We start from the raw sequence: 16,807 nt of genomic DNA, 5'->3' as shown, positions 1-16,807 counted from the left end.
GGGTTGAGGAAAATAGGCACATCAATTAAGAGGGCATATTTGGCTAGATGGGAAAAAGGCCTAGGCACTTCCCGTACTGAATCACAAATCAAACATGTGTATCGAAATACACACGGCCCTTCAAAATGTGTGCGGATCCGAGAAAATTCATTCAAAATCATCACCAGATGTTATATTACGCCCAAACAAATACACAGGTGGCACCACGCTACAACCACTACTTGTTGGAGATGTGGAGTCGAAGAAGGAAGCTCTACACATATTTGGTGGTCCTGCCCCGTGCTCACCCCCTTCTGGAATGAGGTAAAATCTACTATACATAAAATATTAAACAAACATACTACCTTAAAACCAGAAAATGTTTTTCTAAATATCCCAATCTGGCCAAATGAGAGGAATTCTACTAAAATTAACTCAATTTATTATAGCAGCGGGGAAATCATTGATCCCAATACACTGGAATTCTAGGACAATACCTACTTTTAATCAATTACATTCCAAAATCGAACAATTATATCATTTTGAGGAACTAGCTGAAGAGTCGATCTCACTATTGATAACTTCAATCAGATCTGGAAGCCCTGGGCCCAATTTAGGACATGGCAAACATTTTATTCCGCAATATCGTCATGATAAGTAACCTCGTTAATCTATATCCCCCCCACTATCATTTCCCCTCCCTCTTCCCTCGCCCTTCCCTCTCTTTCTTTTCCTTATTACCTTCCTCTCCTTTTCCTTCCCCTACCTATATTCACCTGATATGAGTATTAAAGAAGAGACATCTTTAACGGACGACAAGTATTTTTGTACTCTAACTATAATTGTACCTATAGATTGATAGTCTGAACTAATTGTACCAGCAACATTATTATATTTCGAACTATTATATAATCACTTTTGTTGCTTTTGTTTTGTAACTCATATAATTTTCAATAAAAAGAACATTGAAAGAAAAGAATGTGGGTGGCAAGGGAGCACAGGATGATGGCAATAAAGCACATCGATAGAAGGGAGAGCAAAGTGTGGGTTAGGCTACTTTCACATTAGCGTCGGTACGGGGCCGTCGCTCTGCGTCGGCCCAATGTACCGATGCTAGCAGTAAATGCGCCGCACAATGGAGGCAGCGGATGCATTTTTCTAGCGCATCTGCTGCCCCATTGTGAGGTGCGGGGAGGTGGGGGCGGAGTTCCGGCCACGCATGCGCGGTCGGAAATGGCGGACAGTCGGCAGCAAAAAAGTTACATGTTTTTGCTCCCGGCGGTCCACCACAACACGGCGCAACCTTCGCAATGCGTCGCTAATGTTAGTCTATGGGGCAAAAACGCATCCTGTAGACAACTTTGCAAGAAGCCTTTTTTCCCATAAACGACGCATTGCGACGTATTGAAAAAAAACGCTAGTGTGAAAGTAGCCTTACCTGACTACTGCCCGGACTAACTGCCATGGAATAATTGCTTTATCTTGATGCTTATCTTCTGGGATGCTTTGCTTTGGGGATGCTTGAATGCCATGATAAAACACAATCCAGGCTCAGGAGAGATGGATTGTGGGAACTGGTTGGGGATAATTTGGCAGCTGAAACCAGCACACCAGAGGGTGGTTAGATGATCAAATACATTGGGCCTGGTTACATCTATTTGCTATAGCACCTTCCACCAGATAACATCTAGACTGATCTCAGTCATGGATATGCAACAGTGAGTATTAAGTACAATTAGTGATGAGCGAGTATTCTCGTTGCTTGGGTTTTCCCGAACACGCTCCGGTGGTCTCGAGATTTTTGTTAGTGCTCGGAGATTTAGATTTAGTCACAGCAGCTGCATGATTTGAGACTGTTAGACAGCTTGATTACATGTGGGGATTCCCTAGCAACCAGGCAACCCCCACATGTACTCAGGCTGGCTAGTAGCTGTAAATCATGCAGCTGCCTCAACAAAAACTAAATCTCCGAGCACTAACAAATACTCGGAGATCACCCAAGCGTGCTCGGGGAAAACCCGAGCAACGAGTATACTTGCTCTTCACTAAGTGCAATGCACCAAATGAATTAATACTCAGAAATCACCCAAGCATGCTCAGGAAAACCCGAGCAACGAGTAACCTCGCTCTTCACTAAGTGCAATACACCAAATGAATTAATACTCGGAGATCACCCAAGCGTGCTCGGGGAAAACCCAAGCAGCGAGTATCCTCGCTCTTCACTAAGTGCAATACACCAAATAAATTATAACAATGATTTAGCAGGCATATTAAAATATATTTCTAGATGGTAAAGTGGCAGGTGACTATGATTCTATAATTTTATGATTCTATCTATGTTTTGTGGTTGTTTTGCTCCCTCTGGCACTGGATGCGTTGACTGTGTTCAATGTATCATGAAATCTGAAGATTGCCAAAGGACTTTGGGTGGCAATGTAGTGCCCAGTGTAAGAATTCAGGGTGTGCTTCCAAGGTCATGGGTGTTTCAGTAGGAAAATGACCCTAAACATATTTCAAGAAGCCCCCACAAATGGATGGAAACAAAGTACTGGAAAGTTCTGAAGTGGGGGCAGTGAGTCCGGGTCTAAATCCCTTTAAATACCTGTAGAGAATTCTTAATATTTTTGTTGGGAGAAGGAACCTTCAAATAGGAAAGACCTGGTGCAGTTTGCAAAAAGAAGACGAGTGCTCCAAAATTCCAGGTGAGAAGTGTAAAAAGCTTGCTGATGATTATAGAAAGCGATTGATTCCAGTTATTTATTGCAAAGGGTGTGCAACCAAAGATTAAGTTGTTGGTGCCAACAATTTTTGTGTGAAATTATGTCCAATTTGCCTTTTTTTCTCTTATTTTTGCATTGTTCCAATAAACACAAAGGAAATAAATGTGTGTCTAACGAAACCTGTAATTGTAACAATTTTCTGGGAGAAATACTTCATTTTCTGAAACAATTTCTCTATGCACAATTACACATAGTGTATATATACTGTTGGTGATTTATCATCAGATGACGGTAACAACCCATCCAATCCACATAGGCAAAGAAATCAAACCATAGATATCCATAAGTTTTGTGTAATAATGAGCCATGGCACAGGAAAAAAGTATTCAACACATTTAGAAAGACAGGAGCAAAAATCTCTGCAAAGTCTTGACTCCAGCTAAAATCTATTAGTAATTCTAAAGAAAACAATCCTGCCACTTAGTAAAAAATAGTATCAGCTGGTTCAACCGATGGCCTATAAAAAGGTGTCTTATTACCAAGACGCCATGCAAAAATATCTCATGATGGGTAAAATCAGTGAGCTGTCTCAAGACCTCCGCAACCTCATTGCTGCAAAACATACTGATGCCATTGATTTCAGAAGAATTTTTTAACTACTGAAGGTCCAGTAAGCACTGTTGAGGCCATAATCCAGAAGTGGAATGAACATCATTTCACCATAAACTGACCACAACTAGGTGCTCCCCGCAAGATTTTAGATAGAGGAGTGAAAAGAATTATCAGAGCAGTTGTCCAAGAGCCAAGGACCACTTGTGGAGTGCTACATAAAGACTTGGAATCGGCAGGTTTAGTTGTTTCACAGAAAACAATAAGAATTGAACTCACCCTCCAAGGCCTGTATGCATGCTCCCCACACAACACTCTATTGCTCAAGCACAAATCTTCAAGTGCATTTAAACTTTATTCAGCAGCATGTATGCAAGCCTGTGAAATCCTAAGAGAATATAGTCTAGTCAAGTGAAGCCAAAAATGAACTCTTTGGAGGCCAAAAGGCACTGCATATCACCCCAAAACCCCATACCAATAGTGAAGTTTGAAGTTGGGAACATCATGGTGTGGGGCTGTTTTCACCATTAGGCGCTGGCAAACTTTAAGTAATTGATTGAACGATGAATAGACAGATGTAGTGAGACATTTTTTACAAAAATCTCCTGCCATCTACAATGATGACGAAGATGAAACAAGAGGATATTTCAGCAAGGCAATGATCCCAAATACACAGCCAAGGAAACTCTCAGTTTCAGAAAAAAAGAAATGAAGCTGATTGAATGGCCGGGCCGATCACCGGAGCTGAATACAAGAGAAAATGTATGGAGGGATCTAAAGCTCAGAGTTCAAAGAAGGAGCTATGGAAGCTTCAGGATGTGAAGAGTGTTTGTGGAAGAAGGGGCCTAAATCACACATGAGCAATGCCTGTGACTAGTTTCTCCATATAGGAGGTTTCTTGAAGCTGTCATCACCAACAAAGGCTTTTGTACAAGGCATTAATTATATTTCAGTAACGTGTTCAATGCGTTTTCCCTGTGCCATTTCTCATTGCTACACATAATTTATGGACATCTATGGATGATTTCTTTGCCTGTGTAGATTGGATGGGTTGTTACCGATATCTGGTGAGAAATTCATGTCAATAATGCCTTTATAAATAAATGTAATTAGAAAATGTGTGGCGCGTTCAATACTTATCTCGCTCGCTATACACACACCTGTTATTTACACGTACTGTACATTCACTGACTTTGTTTTTTTTTTCTTTCCCTCTCTCTTTTCCACTTGCTGGCACTGTTTTTCGCTGCTTTTCACCATCTTTTTTTTACTCCCTACTCTTTTCTGCTCTCTTTCTTCCTCTTTTCCTTCAATAATTTTCTTTCAGTCTCTCTCCTTCTCTCCTTTCCTTTTCCTTTCCCTCTTTCTTGCTTTCTCCATTCCAACTCTTATTTTGTACCTCTCTTCCTTTCTATCACTTTGTCATCCCCTATATTTTTCTCATCCTTACATTCTCCCTTCCCTCCTTCCTTCCTTCCAACCAACCCCTCTTTCCTCTTTTTCTATCTTTTCATATCACTTTCTCAAATTTTTCTATCTTTTGCCTTCTCTCATGACTTTTACATCTCGTCTCTTTTTATATATCACTTATCTTACCCCTTTCACTCTCTTTTCTTTTTGTTCTTTCTTTTTTTCCTTTTTCTTTCTTTGCTCTAATTTTCTTGCACCTTCTTTTCTTTCTTGCCTTTTCACCTCTTTCTCTCACCTCTTTTACTATTTATCTTTTTCTATCTATTTCCTTATACTTTATCCTCTTCTTCCTCTATCTATCCCATTTATTTTTCTATCCCTCTCTTTTTTCCTGCTCTTTTTTCTTACAGACATCTCCATTTACTAAACCCATCAGAAGTTGTGCGGTGGTCGGTAATGGCGGCATCTTGAGGAGCAGCTCCTGTGGTGTTAACATTGACCAAGCAGATTTTGTATTTCGGTAAGAATGAAGTGAAAATAATATCCGAGAACATCATGCTGAAAAGTATCTGGTCCTCCACAGGTCACTGGTAACTCAGTTCACAAATAGCCATCCCAAACATCTTACTTTTTATGTTTATCAGACAGACAAGAACTACAGCACATAGAATATATCATCAACTAATACCATTAGCCACCTGGGCGGTAACAACACCTTTGCATAGGCAGAAGAACCCATCTGTATCCCTACTCAGGATTTAATAATCTTGGTAAAATGCCCAAAAGGGTTGACCGTAGAATAGAGGACCATTGAACGTGACTCCGATTAACTGTTACTTTAAGATCTGACTATCGTGTCTCCCTAATTCAAGAAGGCCCATTTTAGAGTTTTGTTTTCCTCCACGTTTATTTTTCAGGCTGAATTTTCCTCCACTAAATTGGACTAAGGACGTCGGGATCAAGACGAACCTTGTGACTGCAAACCCAAGCATCCTAATAGATAAGTAAGGTCATGGAATGAGTGGACAAATCTAAGATGATATCCAAAAAAGTCTATAAAAGAGATATTTCCATCTTGTAAAATACAGAAATTTTTTCTAGAACATTCTAGACTATTATGATCACTGGGATGCAATATCTGGAAGACCACCATAACCTGATAATGAAGGTTGAAACTAAGTCATAGTTTCATAAGAGTTTTTAACATAGACATCAGTCTATCAAGTTCTAACTTGTTGATCCAGAGGAAGGAAAAACCACATGAAGCAGACACTAAATGCCTCATATCAGGGAAAAATTCCTTTCCAACTCCACATGGGGCAATCAGACTAGTTTCCTTGATTATTGCCCCATCACAAAATCTAGTGGTCATAACCTGTAATATATATATTTTTTTTAAAAAGTATCCAGATTTTTTTGAGGATTTAAGAGCAGCTCTATTCTCTACTTTTGATCCTGGTTGCTGTTGCGGGATTACTGCTGAGCGAGAAAAACTTACAAGGGAAAACAGTGTGAGTGGTCCCCTCATGCTCAGGATCATTTGGGTACCCTGAGGTCTAACCTCCACTGATCACAAAGCAATAGAATAGAATGGAAATACCCATTCACGATAAAAGTGGTCAAAATATCTCACTAAGAGACCATCATAGAAGACCCCCATGAACACTGCTGGTATTATGTTGCATGTTTGTCCTTCACATATGCTATAAAACCTTATCGAATAATAGCTAGAACACTTAGTTACTTATGGTTAACAGTTCACAGATGTGCGTTTTGTTCTGTCTTTGTGCATATACAATCTGGGACTTGCAGTAAGCAGTTGGTTAATAGCAGAAATGTATGCATTCAGGAAACTTGCAGAAAGCAAATGGTTAAAAGCAAAGATGTATACAACAGGAACTACATTGTAGAAAGTCAGCTTTGAATAACATCCGATGGCAACGAGGAAATTATATCTGGTCAGTTGTCACAGCAGTAATTGAATGCAGAGACAAATATAATCTGATATCTTGCTTGTACGGAGTAAGGTGTGAATAATACCTGAGATGTCGCGGCTGTCATGACAGTACTTGCATACAATTCTAACAGCTATTCGCGAGCAAGTAGATAACTCACCGTAAATCATTGGCATTCAATATTTACAAATATTAAGTCACACTCAACCCCATTGGTCCAATGTCGCCTGCATTTCATTGCTTGCCCGTCCCCAACTGGTCTCTGAACTTCCTGCTTAACCCCTTTATGACCTGGCCAATTTTTACAATTCTGACCACTGTCCCTTTATGAGGTAATAACTCCGGAATGCTTCATCGGATCTTGTTAATTCTGAGGCTGTTTTCTCATGACATATTGTACTTCATGACAGTGGTAAAATTTCTTTGATATAACTTGTATTTATTTGTGTAAAAAATTGAAATTTGGTGAAACTTTTGCAATTTTCAAACTTTGAGTTTTCATGCCCTTAAAACGGAGAAATATGTCACAAAAAATAGTTATTAGATAACATTTCCCACATGACTACTTTATATCAGCACAATTTTAGAGCCAACACTTTTTTTCGTTAGGAAGTTATAAGTGTTAAAAGTTAACTGGCGATTTCTCATTTTTTCAACAAAATTTACAAAACCATTTTTGTAACAGACCACCTCACACTTGAAGTCACTCTGAAGGGTATATATGGCAGAAAATAACTAAAAGTGACAACATTCTAAAAGCTGATCAAAACCACATTCAGGAAGTTTATTAACCTTCAGGTGCTTCACAGGAGCAGAAGCAACGTGGAACGAAAAAATGAAGATTTAACTTTAGTCACAAAAATGATATTTTAGCCACAATTTTTTTTTTCTCAAGGGTAAAAGGAGAAAATTGACCTGAAAAATTGTTGTCCAATTTGTCCTGAGTATGCTGATACCCCATATATGGGGGAAACCACTGTTTGGATGCACGTCAGGGCTTGGAAGGGAAGGAGATCTGTTTGACTTTTTCAACTAAAATTGGCTGGAATTAAGATCTGACGCCATGTTGCGTTTGGAGAGCCCCGATGTGCCTAAGCAGTAGAACCTCCCCACAAGTGACACCATTTTGGAAACTATACACCCTAAGGAACTTAGCTAGATGTGTGGTGAGCACTTTGAACCCAAAGTACTTAACAGAAGTGTATAACAACCGGGCGTGAAAGTAAAAAATCATATTTTTTCCACAAACATGATAGTTTAGTCCCCCATATTTTATTTTCCAAGGGTATCAGGAGAAATTGGACCACAAAAGTTACTGTCCAAGTTGTCCTGAGTATGCTGATACCCCATATGTGGGGGGGAACCACTGTTTGGGTGCACAACAGGGCTCGGAAGGGAAGGAGCACCATTTGACTTTTTCAAACTAAAATTGGCTGGAATTGAGATTGGACGCCATGTCGCGTTTGGCGAGCCCCTGATGTGCCTAAACAGTGGAAACCCCCAACAAGTGACCCCATTTTGGAAACTTGTCCCCCTAATGAACTTAGCTAGATGTGGGGTGAGTAATTTGAATCCCAAAGTGCTTCACAGAAGTTTATAATGCCCGAGCGTGAAAATAAAAAATCATATTTTTTCCACAAAAATGATCTTTTAGTCCCCAATTTTTAATTTTCCCAAGGATACCAGGAGAAATTGGACCCAAAAGCTGTTTTCCAATTTGTCCAGAGTATGCTGGTAGCCCAAATGTGGGAGAAAACTCCTATTTGGACACAAGTTGGGGCTCGGAAGGGAAGTAGTGGCGTTTTGTAATGCAGACTTTCATGGAATGGTCTGCAGGCGTCATGTTCTGTTTGCAGAGCCCCTGATGTGCCTAATCAGTAAAAGAAAACATCAAAGTGATATCATTTTGGAAACTAAACCCCCAAGGAACTTATCTAGATGTGCCCTCTTTTAGAACTAATCTACTGTTTCCTGTAAAGTAAATTTGTAGTGCGTGGAAGTGTGGTACAATTTCAAGCAATCCTTCATACACAGGCCAGGTTTTTGGGGGCAGGTGTCGCATTGATAAATGGTTTCCCTGCGTATTCCCCTTTCATAACATACTCGGCACCTTTTTTGCACCTTACCTCTTTTTCCAGTTTGCGGGAACTCCCCTGGGAAATACTGACCGGGTACGATACGACGACCTTCAGTTCCGGAAGTACTAGGGCCCGTTTCTTCCTGAGTGCCAAATATCCGGGCCTTAACCACTACCTCCTGGAACTGAAGGTATGAAGTATCAGTGTGGCATGCACATCGTGAGAGCAGGAAAGCATTGAGCATTGCCATTTGCACATTGTGCGTGGCCAGCTTTTTGTACCACACCTTGGCCTTTCTCAAAGCACTGTACGGTTTGAGGAGTTGATCGGAGAGATCAACGCCCCCCATGTTTTTTTTATTCCCCCGTGTGCAGTCCGGTTTGCAGACCTGTGTAGAGGTACCTCATCAGTAGGGTTGAGCGAAACGGGTCGAACATTTTCAAAAGTCGCCGACTTTTGGCTAAGTCGGGGTTTCATGAAACCCGATCCGACCCCTGTGCGGGGTCGGCCATGCGGTACGCGACTTTCGCGCCAAAGTCGCGTTTCAATGACGCGAAAAGCGCCATTTCTCAGCCAATGAAGGTAAACGCAGAGTGTGGGCAGCGTGATGACATAGGTCCTGGTCCCCACCATCTTAGAGAAGGGCATTGCAGTGATTGGCTTGCTGTCTGCGACGTCACAGGGGCTATAAAGAGGCGTTCCCGCCGACCGCCATCTTACTGCTGCTGATCTGAGCTTAGGGAGAGGTTGCTGCCGCTTTGTCAGAAGCAGGGATAGCGTTAGGCAGGGTCCATTAACCACAAAACCGCTTGTGCTGCAGCGATTTGCACTGTCCAACACCACCCTCGGTGTGCAGGGACAGTGGAAGTTTTTTTTTTTTTTTTTTTTCCCCTCAGCGCTGTAGCTCATTGGGCTGCCCTAGAAGGCTCCCTGATAGCTGCATTGCTGTGTGTACGCCGCTGTGCAAACCAACTGCTTTTTTCAAAGCACAAATCCTCTTGTTCCTTCCTTTCTGCACAGCTATCTTTTTTGTTTGTCCACACTTTTTATTTCATTTGTGCATCAGTCCACTCCTTATTGCTGCCTGCCATACCTGGCTGAGATTACTGCAGGCAGGGAGATAGTAATTGTAGGACATTCCCTGTTTTTTTTTTTTTTTTTTTTTTGGTGGGAGATTAAGATTGGCAATTTGGCATTTCTGCTAGAGTGCCATCCCTGTGTGTGCCATCTCTCTCACATAGTGGGCCATAGAAAGCCTTTTCATTTTTCTGTATTTTTTTTTGTGGGGTGTATAAATTCTCCCTGATAAAAATACAGTGGGAGATTAATATTGGCCTTTGGGCTTGTGTGCCAGTCCTGAGTGTGCCATCTCTCTCACAAATAGTGGGCCATAGAAAGCCTATTTTATTTTTTTTGGGGTTTTATAAATTCTCCCTGAAAAAAAGGGAGATTAATATTGGCCTCTGGGCTTGTGTGCCAGTCCTGAGCGTGCCATCTGTGCCAGCCCTAGGCGTGCCATCTCTCTCACAAATAGTGGGCCATAGAAAGCCTATTTATTTTTTTTTTTGGTTTTATAAATTCTCCCTGAAAAAAAGGGAGATTAATATTGGCCTCTGGGCTTGTGTGCCAGTCCTGAGCGTGCCATCTGTGCCAGCCCTGAGCGTGCCATCTCTCTCACAAATAGTGGGCCATAGAAAGCCTATTTAATTTTTTTTTTTGTTTTATAAATTTTCCCTGAAAAAAGGGAGATTAATATTGGCCTCTGGGCTTGTGTGCCAGTTGTGAGCGTGCCATCTGTGCCAGTCCTGAGCGTGCCATCTCTCTCACAAATAGTGGGCCATAGAAAGCCTATTTAAATATTTTTTTGGTTTTATAAATTCTCCCAGAAAAAAAGGGAGATTAATATTGGCCTCTGGGCTTGTGTGCCAGTCCTGAGCGTGCCATCTGTGCCAGTCCTGAGCGTGCCATCTCTCTCACAAATAGTGGGCCATAGAAAGCCTATTTAAATTTTTTTTTTGTTTTATCAATTTTCCCTGAAAAAAGGGAGATTAATATTGGCCTCTGGGCTTGTGTGCCAGTTGTGAGCGTGCCATCTGTGCCAGCCCTGAGCGTGCCATCTCTCTCACAAATAGTGGGCCATAGAAAGCCTATTTAATTTTTTTTTTTGTTTTATCAATTTTCCCTGAAAAAAGGGAGATTAATATTGGCCTCTGGGCTTGTGTGCCAGTTGTGAGCGTGCCATCTGTGCCAGTCCTGAGCGTGCCATCTCTCTCACAAATAGTGGGCCATAGAAAGCCTATTTAAATATTTTTTTGGTTTTATAAATTCTCCCAGAAAAAAAGGGAGATTAATATTGGCCTCTGGGCTTCTGTGCCAGTCCTGAGCGTGCCATCTGTGCCAGTCCTGAGCGTCCCATCTCTCTCACAAATAGTGGGCCATAGAAAGCCTATTTTATTTTTTTTTTGGGTTTTAGAAATTCTCCCTGAAAAAAGGGAGATTAATATTGGCCTCTGGGCTTGTGTGCCAGTTGTGAGCGTGCCATCTGTGCCAGTCCTGAGCGTGCCATCTCTCTCACAAATAGTGGGCCATAGAAAGCCTATTTAAATATTTTTTTGGTTTTATAAATTCTCCCAGAAAAAAAGGGAGATTAATATTGGCCTCTGGGCTTCTGTGCCAGTCCTGAGCGTGCCATCTGTGCCAGTCCTGAGCGTCCCATCTCTCTCACAAATAGTGGGCCATAGAAAGCCTATTTTATTTTTTTTTTGGGTTTTAGAAATTCTCCCTGAAAAAAGGGAGATTAATATTGGCCTCTGGGCTTGTGTGCCAGTTGTGAGCGTGCCATCTGTGCCAGTCCTGAGCGTGCCATCTCTCTCACAAATAGTGGGCCATAGAAAGCCTATTTAAATATTTTTTTGGTTTTATAAATTCTCCCAGAAAAAAAGGGAGATTAATATTGGCCTCTGGGCTTCTGTGCCAGTCCTGAGCGTGCCATCTGTGCCAGTCCTGAGCGTCCCATCTCTCTCACAAATAGTGGGCCATAGAAAGCCTATTTTATTTTTTTTGGGGGTTTTATAAATTCTCCCTGAAAAAAAGGGAGATTAATATTGGCCTCTGGGCTTGTGTGCCAGTCCTGAGCGTGCCATCTGTGCCAGCCCTGAGCGTGCCATCTCTCTCACAAATAGTGGGCCATAGAAAGCCTATTTAATTTTTTTTTTTGTTTTATAAATTTTCCCTGAAAAAAGGGAGATTAATATTGGCCTCTGGGCTTGTGTGCCAGTTGTGAGCGTGCCATCTGTGCCAGTCCTGAGCGTGCCATCTCTCTCACAAATAGTGGGCCATAGAAAGCCTATTTAAATATTTTTTTGGTTTTATAAATTCTCCCAGAAAAAAAGGGAGATTAATATTGGCCTCTGGGCTTCTGTGCCAGTCCTGAGCGTGCCATCTGTGCCAGTCCTGAGCGTCCCATCTCTCTCACAAATAGTGGGCCATAGAAAGCCTATTTTATTTTTTTTTTGGGTTTTAGAAATTCTCCCTGGAAAAAAAAAGGGAGATTAATATTGCCCTTTGGGCTTGTGTGCCAGTACTAAGCGTTCCATCTCTCTCTCTCTCTCAGTCAGTGGGCCATAGAACGCCTATTTTTGGTTTTATTTGTTTTCTAAATTCTCCCTGAAAAAATCATTTTATTTTATTTGGTTTCTAAATTCTTCCTGATAAAATCATATTTTTTTTATTATTTTTATTTCTAAAGTCTCCCTGAAAAAAAAAAAAAAAAAACAACCAAAAAAACAGTGGGAGATTAATATTGGCCTTTCTGCTTGTGTGCCAGTCTTGACTCCTGGGTGTGCCATCTCTCTCTCTCTCTCTCTCTCTCTCTCTCTCTCTCCAATTGTGGTCCATAGAAAGCCTATATTTTTTTTCCTTGATTTGGGTTCTAAAATCTACCAGAGAAAATAACTACATCAATCATTGGTAGAAAAATATTGGCCTCTGGGTTTGTGTGCCACTCCTGACTCCTGTGTGCGTCATCTCTCAGTCAGTGGGCCATAGAACGCCTATTTTTGGTTTTATTTGTTTTCTAAATTCTCCCTGAAAAAATCATTTTATTTTATTTGGTTTCTAAATTCTTCCTGATAAAATCATATTTTTTTTATTATTTTTTTTTCTAAAGTCTCCCTGAAAAAAAAAAAAAAAAACAGTGGGAGATTAATATTGGCCTTTCTGCTTGTGTGCCAGTCTTGACTCCTGGGTGCGTCATCTCTCAGTCAGTGGGCCATAGAACGCCTATTTTTGGTTTTATTTGTTTTATAAATTCTCCCTGAAAAAATCATTTTATTTTATTTGGTTTCTAAATTCTTCCTGATAAAATCATATTTTTTTTATTATTTTTTTTTCTAAAGTCTCCCTGAAAAAAAAAAAAAAAAAACAACCAAAAAAAACAGTGGGAGATTAATATTGGCCTTTCTGCTTGTGTGCCAGTCTTGACTCCTGGGTGTGCCATCTCTCTCTCTCTCTCTCTCCAATTGTGGTCCATAGAAAGCCTACATTTTTTTTCCTTGATTTGGGTTCCAAAATCTACCAGAGAAAATAACTCCATCAATCATTGGTAGAAAAATATTGGCCTCTGGGCTTGTGTGCCACTCCTGATTCCTGTGTGCGTCATCTCTCACTCAGTGGCCCATAGAAAGCATATAGTTTGTTACATTTGTTTTCTAAATTCTCCCTGCAAAAATCTATTTTTTTTTTTTTGGGGGGTTTCTAAAGTGTTCCTGAAAAAAATAAAAATAAAAAAAAAATAATAGTGTGACATTAATATTAACATTTGTGCTTCAGTGACAGTCCTGCGTGTGGGGCATCTCTCTAATTTGCAGCCACCAAAAAAAGAGTGTGTAACATTGGGCCTGATTTTCGCTGTGGTCTCACCAACTTGTAAAGGGGTAGCTAAATCATACTGAAGTTATAGCTCACCGTGTAAGTTGTGTGACTGCAACAAATAACGTTAGTTTGGTTACGTTTTTAAAACAATGAGGAAGTCTAGTGGAAGAGGTCGTGGCCGGGGGCGTTCATTGTCAGCTGGTAATGAGGGTAGTGGTAGTGGTGGAGCATCAGGTGGTCGTGGGGGAAAAAATATTGCACCTAAGTCTGGAGCTGTGGAGCCAGGTTCGTCGTCCGGCTACACAAGGCCTCGAACGCTCCCTTTTCTGGGATTAGGAAAACCGCTTTTAAAGCCGGAGCAGCAAGAGCAAGTTTTGGCTTATCTTGCTGACTCAGCCTCTAGCTCTTTTGCCTCATCTCGTGAAACTGGTAAAAGTAAAAGCAGCGCGTCGTTAGTGGATGTTCACGGTCAGGGACAAGTCACTTCCTTGTCCTCTTCAGCAAAAACAACAACAGAGAAGAATGCAGCAGGCGACACAACGGGTTACTCCATGGAGCTCTTTACACATACCGTCCCTGGCTTAGAAAGTGAAGCAGTTAACAGTCCATGCCCATTACAAATTGAATCTGACATGGAGTGCACTGACGCACAGCCACAGCCAGACTACTATGCTGGTCCTTTGACTCAGACCACAACATTGCCCTCGCAGGGTGCTGATCAAGAATCAGACCCTGATGAGACTATGTTGCCCCATCACGAACGCTATACCACCGAACGACACGGTGACACAGACGAAGTTGCGCAGGAGGTACAAGAAGAGTTATTAGATGACCCAGTTCTTGACCCCGATTGGCAGCCATTGGGGGAACAGGGTGCAGGCGGCAGCAGTTCTGAAGCAGAGGAGGAGGAGGGGCCGCAGCAGGCATCAACATCGCCACAGGTTCCATCTGCCGGGCCCGTATCTTGCCCAAAACGCGTGGCAAAGCCAAAACCTGGTGGAGGACAGCGTGGCCATCCGGTTAAAGCTCAGTCTGCAATGCCTGAAAAGGTATCCGATGCTAGAAAGAGTGCAGTCTGGCATTTTTTTAAACAACATCCAATTGATCAGCGCAAAGTCATCTGTCAAAAATGTTCTACTTCCTTAAGCAGAGGTCAGAATCTGAAAAGTCTCAATACTAGTTGCATGCATAGACATTTAACCACCATGCATTTGAAAGCTTGGACTAACTACCAAACGTCCCTTAAGGTTGTTGCACCCTCGGCCAATGAAGCTAGTCATCAACGCAACATCCCTTCCGGCAGTGTAGGACCACCATTTAGCGCACCACCTGCTGTATCTGTGCAGGTATCTTTGCCAGGCCAAAGCAGTCAGGGTCAGGGAATCACCAGTTTCGTAGTAGGAAACACTGCATCTAGGGCACCGGCGGCAACAATACCATCTCCCACCGTCTCTCAGTCTGCCATGTCCACCGGCACCCCCGCTAGTTCCACGATCTCCAGCTCTCCAGTCCAGCTCACCCTACATGAGACTATGGTTAGAAAAAGGAAATACTTAGCCTCGCATCCGCGTACACAGGGTTTGAACGCCCACATAGCTAGACTAATCTCGTTAGAGATGATGCCCTACCGGTTAGTTGAAAGCGAAGCTTTCAAAGACCTGATGGACTACGCTGTACCACGCTACGAGCTACCCAGTCGACACTTTTTTTCCAGAAAAGCCATCCCAGCCCTCCACCAGCATGTTAAAGAGCGCATCGTCCATGCACTCAGGCAATCTGTGAGCACAAAGGTGCACCTGACAACAGATGCATGGACCAGTAGGCATGGCCAGGGACGTTACGTGTCCATCACGGCACACTGGGTAAATGTGGTGGATTCAGGGTCCACAGGGGACAGCAAGTTTGGGACAGTTCTGCCTAGCCCACGGTCTAGTAAACAGTTGTCTGTAGCCGTTCGCACCCCCTCCTCCTCCTCCTCCTCGTCCTCCTGCAGAAGCAAGAGCTCGTCCACAGACCGCAGTCGCACAAACACTCCATCCGCACCTGCCACTGTTGCACACCAGGTCTCCCATTATGGGGCAGCTACTGGCATACGTCAGCAGGCTGTATTGGCTATGAAGTGTTTGGGCGACAATAGACACACCGCGGAAGTTCTGTCCGAGTTCTTGCAGCAAGAAACGCAGTCGTGGCTGGGCACTGTAGATCTTGAGGCAGGCAAGGTAGTGAGTGATAACGGAAGGAATTTCATGGCTGCCATCTCCCTTTCCCAACTGAAACACATTCCTTGCCTGGCTCACACCTTAAACCTGGTGGTGCAGTGCTTCCTGAAAAGTTATCCGGGGTTATCCGACCTGCTCCTCAAAGTGCGTGGACTTTGCGCACATATCCGCCGTTCGCCTGTACACTCCAGCCGTATGCAGACCTATCAGCGTTCTTTGAACCTTCCCCAGCATCGCCTAATCATAGACGTTGCAACAAGGTGGAACTCAACACTGCACATGCTTCAGAGACTGTGCGAACAGAGGCGGGCTGTTATGTTTTTGTGGGAGGATACACATACACGGGCAGGCAGTAGGATGGCAGACATGGAGTTGTCAGGTGTGCAGTGGTCGAAGATTCAAGACATGTGTCAAGTCCTTCAGTGTTTTGAGGAATGCACACGGCTGGTTAGTGCAGACAACGCCATAATAAGCATGAGCATCCCCCTAATGCGTCTGCTGATGCAAAGTTTGACGCACATAAAGGATCAGGCGTCTGCACCAGAGGAAGAGGAAAGCCTTGATGACAGTCAGCGATTGTCTGGTCAGGGCAGTGTACATGACGAGGTACCGGGCGAAGAGGAGGTGGAGGATGAGGAGGATGATGGGGATGAGTATATTTTTAATGAGGAAGCTTTCCCGGGGGCACGGGAAATTGGTGGCGTGGCAAGGCCGGGTTCTGGTTTTTTGAGGGACACAAGTGACGTAGATTTGCCTGCAACTGCCCCTCAACCAAGCACAACCGCAGATTTGACAACGGGAACTTTGGCCCACATGGCGGATTATGCCTTGCGTATCCTCAAAAGGGACACACGCATTACAAAAATGATGAACGATGACGATTACTGGTTGGCCTGCCTCCTTGATCCTCGCTATAAAGGCAAATTGCAAAATATTATGCCACATGAGAACTTGGAACTAATATT

At 42.6% G+C, this 16,807-nt stretch overlaps 1 protein-coding gene across 1 annotated transcript in view; it reads left to right on the top strand.

The window, feature by feature from the left end:
* LOC138677402 (alpha-N-acetylneuraminide alpha-2,8-sialyltransferase-like) overlaps positions 1-16,807 on the top strand; it is a 265,474-nt gene that overhangs the window by 234,581 nt on the left and 14,086 nt on the right. Inside the window, exons 5-6 of the mRNA XM_069767497.1 lie at positions 5,129-5,238; positions 5,636-5,722. Coding sequence (XP_069623598.1) covers positions 5,129-5,238; positions 5,636-5,722 — 197 coding nt within the window. The remainder of the gene's footprint in view (positions 1-5,128; positions 5,239-5,635; positions 5,723-16,807) is intronic.

Source organism: Ranitomeya imitator, chromosome 4 (assembly GCF_032444005.1).
Source record: "Ranitomeya imitator isolate aRanImi1 chromosome 4, aRanImi1.pri, whole genome shotgun sequence".
Classification (NCBI taxonomy): Eukaryota; Metazoa; Chordata; class Amphibia; order Anura; family Dendrobatidae; genus Ranitomeya; species Ranitomeya imitator.
This window is presented reverse-complemented; position numbering and strand designations above follow the sequence as displayed.